Below are 14149 nucleotides of genomic sequence, written 5' to 3' on the forward strand. Positions count from 1 at the left end.
AAAAAGCAAAAACCTTTAGGTCACATGAAAGATCTTGGAATTTAAGGATGAAATATACTACAGGGAATGGGGGGGGCAGGAACAGCAGGTGATAGGAAAGTAGATGTGCTGGCTTGGCTTCACTAGAGGATTCCCCTATACAAAGGAGAATCCAGAGCATAGTAACACTGAGCTGTCAATGGGATGAGTACATGACCTTAGAGGCATGTCTAAAGAATGAGTTGTTAAATAACTCCATATTGGATAACCACCTTTTTGGCCACCAGGTAGAGTGAAAGCATCCCTAGTTTTCCACTGTGAAGACATTGCAGTCCCAACAGAAGTGGTGCTGCTCTGTTAACCCAACCATGCATAAAGACACAGCTAATCAAACAGCAGAAACAGCACTATACCCCTGCTACAAAGCATTCACCTCAAAAAGGCCTGAACTATTACAGTATAGCCTTTTTTCATTCAAAAAACTGAATACATTCAACTGTCCCAACTCTCCTCATCTTGTGCTAAGGGCAAGAGGGAAAATATCTAATGATGTTAAAGGAGGAGATAATTCATAATGCTTTTGCTGACTATTTAGCATACACCTAATCAGCATTGTCAGAAGTGATTTTAGTTGAGGATACCTCTTTAAATGTGACTCTTTTTTTCCAAAACATGCAAAGCTCTGAACAAGGACTGCATTCACACTAAGTCTCATATATAAGTAATTGTTGCTATTGTAGTCTTCAAAACTATGTACTTAGAATTTTTAGGTACAGAATAGTATTTCAGTGTGTATCTGTCAGATTAACTAGAAACAAATGTTTATTATGAGCTGAAAGAGAAATAAAGATTTATCTACTATTCATACTACACAGAAATGGATTTAATAGTATCAACCTGAATTTTGTCCCCAAATGTATAAAACAGCTTCTTTTTATACTCTAACTAATAATACGGCTAATAAATTCTAGTACTTAGGGGCCCCAAATACAGACCAAACACCGCTCCATGCTCTATGCAAACATATAATGAAAAGAAAAAGCCCAAATCCCATCCCAAGGTGAAAAACAAATGAGAAAATTGGTCATTGTGATGGTAGGTTCATCCTGCTAATTGTCTAACTATGTATTTATGTACACACAAATCTCCCCAGTTTTAAAATAAGAAGTTAAAAATTCGAATGGTTAAAAATTTTTCCCTTGGAACAACTTTTAAAATGATGTGAGCTTTATAGGCAAATTTTGCCAGAAATACCTAAATGCACTCTCACTGGAAACAATGGAGATTGCACAGGTCTGAAGTCAGCATTTTACGCCAGTTCTGTTTTGCAAACATCTTCATGCATCAGGGCACAGTTTGATGCCAAGTGCATTTCTTAAACTTCCCCATATGGTGGATTATGTTTTGAGCCCAGAAACAAATATGTACAGCAGCAGCACAATACCTGTAATACAGAGAACCTGGGTGTTCTATGAATTAAAAGGAAACATACACCCAAAAATATATTTAAAAATTAATTTTATTTAATTAAAATCTCTGGAAACTTAAGTGTTCTACTGGCCTGTCAGAACTCAGTTTGAAAACTGATAAATGGATTACTACTTGGAGAGAAGAAATTCTGCATAGCACCAGAATGTGTTTTGCTATCAACTGCCATTTAACAACCACTGACATAATGTATAGTCTACTGAAGAAAATAATGATCAAGACTTATACTATTCTTGACTGACTGAGAGTCTTTAATAGATGGAGATGACCACACTGGACCATGACTAGAATCACAGAAGAGAAAAAAGCAGCACTGAATAACCAACACTTGAAGCTGCTAAAAAAGGGTTCCCTTAACTTAACTCTTGCCACACTGTCTTAAAATAAGGCTGCCTTTAACTACCAAAGGATCATATTCCGAGTGCAATGCCTGCAGGACAAGCCTACTAAAATTCAGAATACAGAACAAGTCATTAGGTACTCTGTGCCCACTTGGCACTTTCAAAACTAAGTTACAGTACATACCCATGCCACATCTACTATGTAATAAATTGACTTTCCAATCTAGCAGAAGTGAAGCAGGCACATGAGGCATAGCCCTAGTAGGCTGTAAATCACTAGCATTCAGGGTAAAGTTACTCCTTGAAAACATGGTATGGGTCAGCTCCCTTCGTCAATGTTATCCTGGGGTAGCCCACTGCCCAATAAAAAACGGTTCCCAGCCACTTGGCGGCCAGGCAATACAACAGGGCCTATTTTGGGCCGCCAGCTTGAGGGACTGGGTTGTGTGCCTGCTTCTTACCACAAAGTAAGTTTTCTATGGAACAAAATCTGGAGTGAATTACTCCATAGCATTCATGTTGTGTATCCACATCCTCAAGAATAATACGTGACCCTCGACACCTCAGATACAGCCAGTTCAATGGGTCTTCATAACCAAAGGCAGCAGAGTTGTGTGAATGCTGAACACAGAATGTGGCTCAGTAGCACAGACCCCATCGTGATCAAAAGGAAATATATTTCTCACCTTGCTCCAGCAATAAGTTCTTTCTGTCCTGGGTCAAATGTTAACTGCGAAAAGTCCACAGCGTTCTCGGCTCTAAACACACACAACCAGGGGGCAATTTCTAAAGAATGGAAAAAAATACGCTTGTTACTGAAGATGTCATAACTACAGTGTATCAGGTAAATATTACATTTCAGGAGTACTGTGGGGGAGTAGAGGCTTCCCAAGGTGATCCCTACAAGGAACCAGTTGGGATTTTCACCACTATGTCAAATAAGCTACTCTACAGATCTATAAAACACAGAGGGCTGTCACCCTATAAACAGCTGAATGAGATATCCATATTTAGCTCTGATTTACAAGCCAGATGTGATTTTCTTTTTTAAGCACTGAACAATGTAGACAAAAGCACAGTACGAGCAAGATTTGTAAACGATAAGCAAATGTAAACAAAATCATTTCCTTTACAAGTAAACCAGAAATAGCTGGTGATTGACCGGCCCCCTGTGAATCCTGGTTGAGCAGAGCACAGTAAGTAAAACTGGCAATATTTGACTTGTTACCATATTCACAATTTTTTGTCACAAATTTCTCAAGAGTCATGCAGCAGGCTAAAGTACAAAAGCTGAAGATTAAATGGCAAATTCCAGCTTTTTCAGAATCAGCAGCACACCCTTCACATACACAGGTTACTCCTATGTCCTAATCTTTTAAGTTAAGTATTAAGTTAAATACACAGAAGTAAGCACACCTAACCAACAAATGAAATGGAAGTGCTTGATGGGCTGACACAAGTCAGCTATTTGGTTGTACATATGACCGTGGCTGTCTGGCTCTATGCACACAGAGATGAGCTGAATACATGACATGAGTATTTGCTTACACATTACGCATCCCAGCTATTTATGCATACCTAAGTGGTGTAAGGCTCATCTATAGCTTTTCAGAGAATAGCAACAATGCAAAAATCTGATTCTGTGGGATTTTCTTTCAATTCAGAGAACAAAGAAGTATTTCTTTAAAAATATTTTGCCTCTAACCACTAAGCCGTACTAACTGAATCTGCGTTTCTGCGGTCATCAATCGACAGTGTAAATGTGGTATCTACAGCTGTAATGATGATGTATACACAGAAGTAGTACTGCCCAACCTCAAAGAACAATCTCATAAGTGTAAGTAGAATTAGTAGCATCCCCCATAGCAGTGGTTCTCAACCTTTTTAGATTCCAGGCACCCTCCCATAACATTTGTGAATTGAGCAGCATCATTTCAAAAGCTGACATTTATTACAGTGCTCATCTCTTTGCAGAGGGGCTCGGCAGGGGAAGTGGGGGAGCCTCCAGGCAGGAAAGACAAAACATGGGTTTATATCCTCACACCTGTTTATCTCCTCAACCTGCAGGCACCCTTCAAAGGATCTGGTGGCACACCCTTTGTTGAGAATTGCCACCCTGCCATTACAGCTGTTCAATATTTTAAGCACCTCTTTTCACTGGCTTATCACTTCACCAAATTTTAAACAACTGAACTGACATTGTACAGGCCAGGTGTCTGCTTTAGCTTGATTTTTTTTTAAGTTTCAATAAAAATGATCCAGCCATTTCCCAGAGGGAAAAAAAATATTCTTTTGACCACATTAAAAAAAACTTACTAAATTGCAAAGGTCACATTCAGAAAAAAAATCTTGAAGTTTGGCAGATGCATCACTCATTTATCAGGAAAGTATGTTTCACTCTTCCAGTTAAAATCTCTCTACATATCTCTGTGCATATACCTGGACAATTACAAGTCAATGAAAAATGTCAGTTTATGAGTACTGAGTATAGTTTGATAGCTAAATTCATCATATTTTCTATCTGCACTGAGCATGTTCTCAGGTTTAAGAAGTCTCCAAAAAAAATTTAAAAAAAAGGAAAACAGGCCACACATTGAATGAATAGGAACAACAGCTGCGCTCACCCAGTAAGTGTAGTACATCCTTTGCAATGAATGGGGCATGAGTCCTGTGATAAAACAGGACATAGTGAAAGACTGTATCATTAAGCATATGCAGAACAAGGTCTCAGACTATGACCCTAGTGGTCTTAACAAGCAAAGACACTTCCCTGATTTTCAGCACTGCCCTTGTGTTTGGATTCACTCCTGGCCAGTGCATCTAACTGTATGTTGTCATAATGATTGTGAATTGATTTTAACCAAAGCAGAAATCCATGGCAGAACAGTAATGCAGCAAGCTCAACTAATTATGATAAATACACTGCACAAATCCCTTGACATACAGGTCAGGGCCTTTGAACTTTGCAAAAGTGAAGTCCAGCACCCAGGTGGTTCTTTATTCAGAACCACGAATGAGTTTAGGGGCATCCCCTGTGGTACTCACAAAAGCAACTAGGTAAACAGGACATCTAAACAACCCAACCTCTCCAGTAAAAGAAGAATGGTGCAGTGACTGAAACTCTAGCCTCAGACCTGCATTCAGTGCCCTGCCATCTTCCTCTTGCATGTCCTCAGCCAAGACATACTGGCTATGCTTACCACTTAGCAGCAGATGGCTGCAACAAGAATATGCCCAAGCAAGCCTTGCCCACTTATATCTGTACTCATGTCCCAAACTCAGCAGTACCAGGCTGCTCTAGACTTATACTTTGAAGCATATATCATTAAAACAGGCAAAGGAACACTATTAAAAGTGATTCAAGATTTCTCACTTCTAATAGGTGATAAAAGATTTGTGCATCAGTGTCCTTACTGTTAGAAGTGTACAAGATGCTGTGAGTGTCTACCAGTACTTTTCCTTAAAATCCAGACACCACAGCAAAGTAATAGCCATTCAAATACAATTGCTAAGTAAAAGTAATTTCATTTCATGAATGACTTTTGTACAGATGCAACATAACATACTTACCAAAATAATATAGTTATAGGCTTATATAATAACTGCTGCGTGGTTAAGCATGTAATTTAAGTACAGTGCCTGTAACTGAGTTGTACCACCTGCTGATCAGAGGAGGACAAACAACAAAACTGTGACAATCCCTCCTCCCTTCCTGATACTAACTCATCTCCCTACAGTTCCCTTGATCCTCTTTATCCCCAATTATACAAGACCCAACCAAACACACAACCAGACAAACTCAGCTAACCATCGCCTTGCTTGTTTGCTATTCCTTTAAAACACTTTGTAGGTTTTGGCTCTGATTCTGAGAACACCTGTGCACTTCAATGGGGCTTCTTGTGTGCTTAAAGTTAAGCACATGTATAAATGTTGGCAAAGTTAGGATCTTACACTATGGCTAGGGAAAAAACATTACACACAAACCCGTTTAAGTGATCAGAAACTGGTTTAAACCTGTAACAGAACAGATGTTCAGTGCACATAAACCAATTTGAAAATGCCTGAAACCGGTTTGAGATAAACCTGGTTGAATGTAGTATCAGACTTAATTGATTTGGGTCAAACCAGTTTATGCAATGTCTGTCCCAAATCCTTTCCTGGTTTAAGTTAAATCAGAGTCCTCCAGCATCTCAGATGTTTTGTAACTCTGAGTGGGGTTCTGCTCTCTGCTCCAGCCCAGCAGGGCTCGCCACGCCTCTCTGTTCCCTGGTTGTAGCTCTGGCAGAGACTGCAAGTACAGCGGTGTCTGCCTGGCTTCTTCGTGGTCCACGCTGTACCACACACACTCCCTGCTCAACCTGGGTTTCCCCAACTCCCCTCTCCCTTACACAGACACCTCTCAGCATTAGCTAGCATACCACATGCTGGCTATGGTCCGTGCAGTGGGAGACAGGACAAAGGCAGACATCACAGTGTCAGCTTAGGGCTTTTTGTAGCTAATCAACAGGTAGCTGGTAATGTCCCGATGTTCTTTCCTTGGAAAAAGCTGTTTAAGAACAGCTTGAAAGCTGTTGTTTTGTTTGATGGGCTGATAAATGCTAACTCTCTGTGCAACTCTCTGCTGTGCAACTCAGTGCTCTGTTATCAACAGTGTGTATGGGGGGAGAGCGGGGGGAACGACCTAATCAGAGCGTCCTGCTGGGGCCTGGACATGCCCCCCTTAGCTCAGTACTGTGGAAGGGAAGACTGCTCTAGTGCCCCTCCCCTCCCCCCCCTCTAGCCTGAGCCACTGCAGGCATGTACCTGCATTTCCTCAGTCCAGAGGGGATGTCTGTATGGTTACAAATCAGTTTAGCCTAGGCAGGTTACACTAACCTGCAAAAATTGAATCAATTCAGGCTCAGGCTTTTTGAATGTCTGTCCCTAACTTATCTGGTGCAGGGTCTCTCTCTTCAGGCTCTTTCAATACTACTATAGCTTAAATTTCATTAGTAGAGTTCTAAGTTAATGATGTATAATAAAGTGCCAACACCTGGAATCCGTGGAAGTTAATGCAAGGTTTATCTGTACATTTCAAAAACAGGATAAACAAGCTGCACTGGTCTTGAAAGACATCAAGGAAGATACTAGTGATCTACAGTATTTCTTTTCTTTTTTCTCTATTTTTTTTTCTTTTTTTTTTTTTTTACCAACATCAGGTGTATTGGAAAACAAGAAGCTTGCCCAACTCAGACATCCAAGGTGAAACAAATATACTAAAACCCCCTATCAACCTTTTACAAAAATTAAGACAGTCCTTTAAAGAACCTGAGACACAAATTATGATAATAATTCAGAAGTTGTTCAGAAGGATATTAGATACTTGTCCAAATAAAGTCATTCCAAAATGTGTCATAATCCTAATCTAGAATTAAATTTCTGGCTGGCAGACGATGGGTTTTTTTGCTGTCTATATTGTCCAGAGGTTTGTCTGGAGTTGCTAGGTAATACAGTTCTTTGCAACTGGAATAAGTAAGTTGCTCTTAACTTTGCTATCATTATTCAGCACCTCATGAGTAAACAGACAAGCAGGTTGACAACAAACCTGTGAGGGATGCAATGGCAAGGTTGTAACTGAATTCAGGGGCGATCTCAACTGCAAACAACACAATTAAAAGGCAGGCAGGAGCCTCACAAGAAATATTTTAATCTGGATATTAAAGTTTTAATGCATGATATGCCAAGGACTTCTTGCGTTGCACTGCCCTATCTGTCAGTGTGCATATGCATCTAACAAAGTTACCACATACTACAATTATACCAAGATACAGTGCAAATGAAGACTTCTTCAGGACACTCTGCAAGAGAAAAATAGCAGTTATCTTATTTCACCATTTAACAAACTACTGAGTTTGCAATATTAACAGGAGTCTCTGGGTGGCACCTGTACCACAAATTCACTAATCTTACCAGATGCTGCTTAAAAGATACTGTTCCATGTTGTGTTTATTTTCTAATACTATGACATAAATTTAGACTAAGTTCAGTAAAATATCCCCTGTAATCTTATAACATGGGCCCAGCATAACTTCCATAGATGACTCCTCTCATAGCTGGTAAGACACTAGTAACTTCTTCAAAGGCAACAAGATGAGGTAGCATTCTGCTCTGACCTGCCATGTTTGATTCCATTCCATTACCCCTGCTGCCCTGGCGCCAGCCTCATTAACCCCAGAGGAATCCATTAAGTTAGCTGACAAGCTGACAGAAAAAGATCCACCTGTTCCCTCATTCACAGTAGTACACTTGGGGAAGTGCTTGCAGCCCCTCTTTCTTTATGGCTCTAATTAGGCGCACCTGCAAGCTCTCTGCTCTGACATTTCAGGATTTCAAATTCCTCAACTTTTTTTTTTTTTTTAACTATATTTGAGAAAAGAAAGGTTGCTGAGCAATTTTTTAAAAACACAATAAATCCGTTTCAGTGGGATTTTTTAAGTCGTCACATTAAGCCTCACTTCATTAAGCAAACATTTCTATAAGTAAAAAATGCACCCAAAACTGTTAGGAAAATGGACACTATCCTGTGCATAAAAAAAGAACTAGGAAGCAAAAAAAATGACATCTGTGGACCCGTTTCATTTTATTTTATTATCTTCTGACTACTCTCATTTTTCTTTCTTGTATTTCCACTCCTCCTCCTCCTTTCCTAGTTCTTTCATTCCAATCTCTCCTCACAGCAGTGAATTAAGCACACTCCTGTCGATAAGTCACTGGCTTTCACTGCAGGTAGGGAAAAAAGGTACCATTCTGGACTGCAATAGGAAAGCAGGAGCAGCAGCTATTCAATACCTTCCAACCAAGAGCGCTATCAGTTTTCCTCAAAACCCAGCTGTATTTTGTTTGACACCCTCAAGCACATTTCTCCCTTACCCAGAGCTCAGGCCGAGTGCATCAATAGGTATGTCAGGTACTTCATGGTTTATTTTGGACAATAAGTTATGTTAATTAATCACTGGCAATAAGTGTAATGAGCTCATTTAGGCTAAGTACAGACTGTCAAAAAGCCCAGAGGCAGAATCGATTCAATCTAGACAGCTTCTTTTAACTGATGTTCAGTTTTCAATTGGGAAAGGCAGGGAGAGGCCTGCACTGACCCAGGTAAGGGGGGGCGCACTAGAACACATCTCCCAGCCTGCTGGCCATTGCCAGCCCAGCCAAGTGGGGCTGCCCCAGTTGGTTCCCCAGCACACACTCCCAGCACCCTGCTGATCCCCCACAGGGGGTTAAGGGGCCCCCATTCAGGTGCTGGCCCCACCTTGGAGGATGCTGCCTGTCAGGGGATTTCCCCCAGCCTGGGTTCCCCAGTCCAGGCTGCCCTGGGGAGCCAAGGGGAATTCCCCACCTCCTCTTCTCAGCTGCTGAGTGCTTCAGCCACTGCCCCAGGTCAGAGGGAGAAGAAGTCCTTCAGGCCAGGTGCCTACCCATGTAGCCCAGCAAGGGGCACCTGGGAGCCCCTGCCTTGGGGAGCTTCCCCTACCCCAGCCCAGCCCCAGGGAGCTGAGAGCAATTCTTCCCCTCCTGAACCCCACAGCTGCTTGCCTTAGCCCCTGCAAGTCTCAAGGATAGCTGGGGTTAACCTCAGGAAGAAGAGGGAACTTCTTCTGCTCCTCTGCAGCTGGTTTTGCCTCCCCTGCTGCAAGTCACAGGCAAGCAGATGCAGAGGAACAGAAAAATTTCCCTCCTCTCCCTGAGGCTGCCCCGGGCTATCCTTGAGACTTGCAGGGGCTCAGGCAAGCAGCTATGGGGTTCAGGAAGGAAAGAATTCCCCTCAGCTCCCTGGGGCTGCCCCAGGCTGGGGGACCCTGGGTTGGGGTTGGGGAAACCCCCTGAGGCAGGGGCCCCTGGTGGTGACACCCCCCTGGGGCCTTGGGGACCTCCATCCCCCTCCCTTCTGTGGCATCAGCTAAGGCAAGCAGCTATACAAAAAAGGGGGAAGTGGGGAATGCCCGCAGCTACTTGGGCTGTCCCCAGCAGGGGGAGGGCTGCAGATGGGCAAAAACCCCCCACCATGGGCTTCCCCCAACACGCTGTGTAGACCCAGGTTAGGGGGGATGTCTTCCCCTCCCCCCATAGGCTGACAGACACAGGCAGGAAGCAGGATATGGAAAAGAGGGTGGGGCAGTCCCTACTCCACTGGAGCAGACAGAACAGCCCAGGGATGCAAAGCATCCTGGGATGCTAGGGGACTGTGAGTTAATTTGAGCTGAGGAGGGGTCTGGGACAGAAGTTCCATAAACTGGTTTGACCTAAATCAGTTAAGTTTGATACCACATCCAAACAGGTTTATCTTAAACCAGTTCTGGCCATTTTGAAAGCAGGTTAAGTGCGCTGAACTTCTGTTCTGTTACAGGTTTAAACCGATTTCTGATCACTTAAATCGGTTTGTGTGCAACTTTTGTCCCTAGCCCAGAGCCAACTTGAGCAAGGTCAGGTGCCCAGGGCAAATTAGCCCACGTGGAGCCCTATTCTCGCCCCGATCCCATGCACCCGACACGAAGAAGCTGCAGCCACCATCAGCAGTGGTGGCATTAGCAGTGGGAGCGGGGGGCAGTGAGTGGCTGGATGGGAAGCCAGAGGCTTTTTTTCATGTGCAAAAAATGAAATAACCAGAAAAATCAGATGCATCTAAGTACATTATGCATGACAACTTATATATAATATATTTATAGAGTTTATAGACATTAGGGCTGGAAGGGACCTCATAAAATCATCGAGTCCAGTCCCCTGCCCAAGGGGCAGGAAGTCAGCTACAGTCAAAGGATCCCAGCAAGATAAATGCCCAAATGTTTCTTGAAAGTGTCCAGAGTAGGTGCTTGCACCACCTCTAGGGGGAGTCTGTTCAGGCCTCAGGGGTTCAGACAGTAAAGAAGTTTTTCCTTATGACCAGCTTAAAACGGTCTTGCAGGAGTTTGTGACCACTGGACCTTGTCATCCCTTGGAGTGCTCTGGTGAACAGGCATTCCGCCAGATCCTGATGTATACCTGTTATGTACTTATAGGCTGCCCCCAAGTCACCCCTGAGCCTGCGCTTCTCCATGGTGAAGAGTCCCATAGCTCACAGCCTCTCTTCGTAAGGCCTGTTCTTTTGCCATCTGATCATGCGCGTGGCTCTCCTCTGGACTCTTTCAAGCTTCTCCATGAAACTCCACATCCTTCCTAAATTGTGGAGCCCACAACTGGATGCAGTTCTCCACCTGTGGCCTCACCAAGGCTGAGTACAGTGGGAGGATGACATCCTGAGTCTTGCTCAAGATGAATCAGTAGATGCAAGTGAGAGTTTTGTTCACTGTGCCAGCTGCAGTATCGCATTGGTGGCTCATATTCATCTTGTGGTCAATCATGACCCCCAAGTCTCTTTCAGGCATGGTGCTGGTGAATGTAGCACTGCCAAGCCTGTAAGTGTGATGTGGGTTTTTATTCCCGAGGTGGAGTACCTTGCATTTCTCTATATTGAATGCCATCAGGTTTTCATGCACCCACCATGCAAGCCTACTGAGGTCAGCCTGGAACTGGTACCAGCCTATCCTCAAGCGTGGACACTCTTTCCCAAAGTTTGGCGTCATCAGTGAACTTGGCCAGTCCGCAGTTGACACCAGTGTCCAGATTGTTTATGAAGACATTGAAGAGTAAAAGTCCAAGAACAGAGCCTTGGGGGATGCCGCTAGTCACCGAGTACCATATTGATTCAGTTCTGTCAACTACCAGTCTCTGGGTCCGACCTCGGAGCCAGTTCCCCAGTCAGACTGTGGAGTAGTCAAGGCCACAGTTGCCCAATTTCTCCATGAGAGCATCATGGGACACCAGGTTACAGGCTTTTTTAAAGTCCAAATACATGACATCAACCTCTTCCCTTTTGTCCAGGTGATACATAACCTGGTCATAGAAGGAAATGAGATTGGTCAGGCAAGACCTACCCGCAACAAACTCGTGCTGGCTATCCCTCAGAATGTTGCCTTCTGTTAGCCTGTCAAGAATGGTTTCTTAGATAATTTTTTCCAATCTTTTCCCAGGGGTTGAGGTCAAACATATTGGCCTGTAGTTTCCTGGGTCTTCTTTCCTCCCTTTTTTTAAAGATGGGCACCACATTGGCTCTCTTCCAATCTTCAGGAACTTTGCCTGAGCACCATGAATTCTTGAATATCCTCACCAGTGGCTGCACTATAATGTCTGCCAGTTCCTTTAGCACTCTTGGGTGTTACTTATCCAGACCGGCTGATTTATGGGGGCCTAGCCTCTCAAGCTGCTCCCTCACAAGATCCACACCAATGGTAGATATATATTCATTTTCTCCCTGGTCATCCTGCATCATGTCTGGCAGCGTGGACCCTTTGGGCTGGTGAAAAACAGATGCAAAGTAATCATTAAGCAGACTTGCTTTTTCCTGGGTGTTGGCAGTCAGCTGCCCCAGCTGGTTTAGCAGGGGTCCAATGTTGCCCTTGTTTTTGTTTCAACTCCCCACATATCTGAAGAATTACTTTTTATTGCCCTTGATTCATGTAGCCAGATCGAGTTCAGCTGCAGCCTTGGATTTTCTAGTTTGCTCCCTGCAGGTTCAGACCAGTGCAGTATACTCCTCCTTACTGGTGTTTCCTGTCCTCCATCCATTATATGCCTCTCTTTTTAGATGTAGGAGGTCCATGAGTTCTCTGTTGAGCCAAAGGGGTTATTTAGACCTTTTACCACCTTTCCTATAGCTGAGGATAGACTGCCCTTGTGCTTCTAGGATCGCTTACTTAAGGAGCACCCACTCATCATGAACTCCCCTCTCTGTGAAATCATGGCCTCTCAGCGCCTCAAGAACAAGTCTCCTGAGCTTATGAAAGTCAGCTTTCCTAAAGTCGAGGACTACTGCATTACTGGCTGACTTGCCAGCTTTGCGATGGACAGTGAAAGTGATCAACTTGTGGTCACTGTCACCCAGATTCCCTTTGATTCTTAGGTCACTGATTAGATCATCCCTTTTGGCCAGTACCAGGTCCAGCAGCACCTTGCCTCTTGTTGGCCCATAAACTTCTTGGGACAAGTAGAGCTCATCCACAGGTAGAGCTCGTGTATAGAAGCTTCGTGACTGATTGGATTTGGCTGAATGCTCATCCCATGAGATGTCCAGGTAATTGAAGTCACCCATGATGGCCATGCACCAAGAGTGTGCAGCTTTGGCCAGTTCCCTGGAGAATTCTTGGTCAAGCACTTGTTCCTGGTTTGGAGGTATGTAGTAGACTCCTACTGTTGTATCCCCTTCACTACATTCCCCTCTTACTCTGACCTAAAGGGTCTCCAGTCGTCCTCCTTGGGTGCCAATCTCAGCTTGTAGGGATGTGAAGCTCTCCTTGATGTAGAGATCTACACTCCCGTCCCTTTTTTTGGCACACTCTCTCCTGTACAGGGTATAGCCATTTATACCAGTAGTCCAGTCACAGGAGGAGTCCCACCAGGTCTCCGTGATCCCTAAGAAATCATAGTAATTTTTGTTCAGCAGAAGGACCAGTTCCTCCTGTTTATACCCCAAACTCCTAGGATTAGTGTACAGGCATGTAAGTGTGCGATTGGAGGCCCTAGACTTCTTTGTACTCATGGAGAAGCTCTGTTCCTGGGCTGGGGTAGGAGTGGGTTCCCTTGAGCACCCTAACCTGCTGGTTTTGTGGTTGATGCTTGGTGAGCTTGCTCTGGTAGTTGTCCACCCATCCCCAGGTGAGCTTAGTTTTAAGTCTGGTTAAGCAAGTCACTTCTTCCCCAGTTGAGTGAGGTAGAAACCATCTCTTCCCAGCAGACTGCTGCCTCTCCCTCTGAAGAGTGGATGGTAGTCACAGAAGCTGAAGCCTTCACAGTGGTACCAGCACTGCAGTCTGCTGTTTACTGCCTCAGTTCATCTCTTCCTCCTCTGCCCGTGACCCATAACTGGAAGGATTGAGGAAAAAAATACCTGTGCACCCAATCCCCTGAGTCCCGCTCCCCGAGCCCTGTAGCCACTCATGACCCAGCTGGGATTGCTCCAAGCCATGTCACTTGTGCCCACATTGATAAGGAGCATAGGGTAGTGGTTGGAGGGCCGGATAAGTTTTGGGATCCTCTCAGCCACATCGCAGATATGGAGTCTGGGGAGGCAGCAGACCTCCTGGGCTAAGGGGTCAAGGTGACAGATTGTTCTCTCTGTCCCCCTCAGAAAGGGAGTCATCCACAACGACCACTCTGTGTTTCATGTTAGGGATGATAGCTGGTCGTGCTTCTTCCTCACTTGCAGTCATTCATTACGCTCGATACAAGTGTACATTTTATTTCATATATTTCATTCTATACAAGTG

At 44.0% G+C, this 14149-nt stretch overlaps 1 protein-coding gene across 6 annotated transcripts in view; it reads right to left on the bottom strand.

The window, feature by feature from the left end:
- The window catches only part of SEMA5A (semaphorin 5A), a 629987-nt gene that overhangs the window by 391782 nt on the left and 224056 nt on the right, over positions 1-14149 (bottom strand). For all 6 annotated transcript variants that reach the window (XM_059724459.1, XM_059724460.1, XM_059724455.1 and 3 more), the window contains one exon: positions 2495-2594. In XM_059724459.1, coding sequence (XP_059580442.1) covers positions 2495-2594 — 100 coding nt within the window. The remainder of the gene's footprint in view (positions 1-2494; positions 2595-14149) is intronic.

This window comes from Alligator mississippiensis, chromosome 3, assembly GCF_030867095.1.
Source record: "Alligator mississippiensis isolate rAllMis1 chromosome 3, rAllMis1, whole genome shotgun sequence".
In the NCBI taxonomy this organism is placed as follows: Eukaryota; Metazoa; Chordata; order Crocodylia; family Alligatoridae; genus Alligator; species Alligator mississippiensis.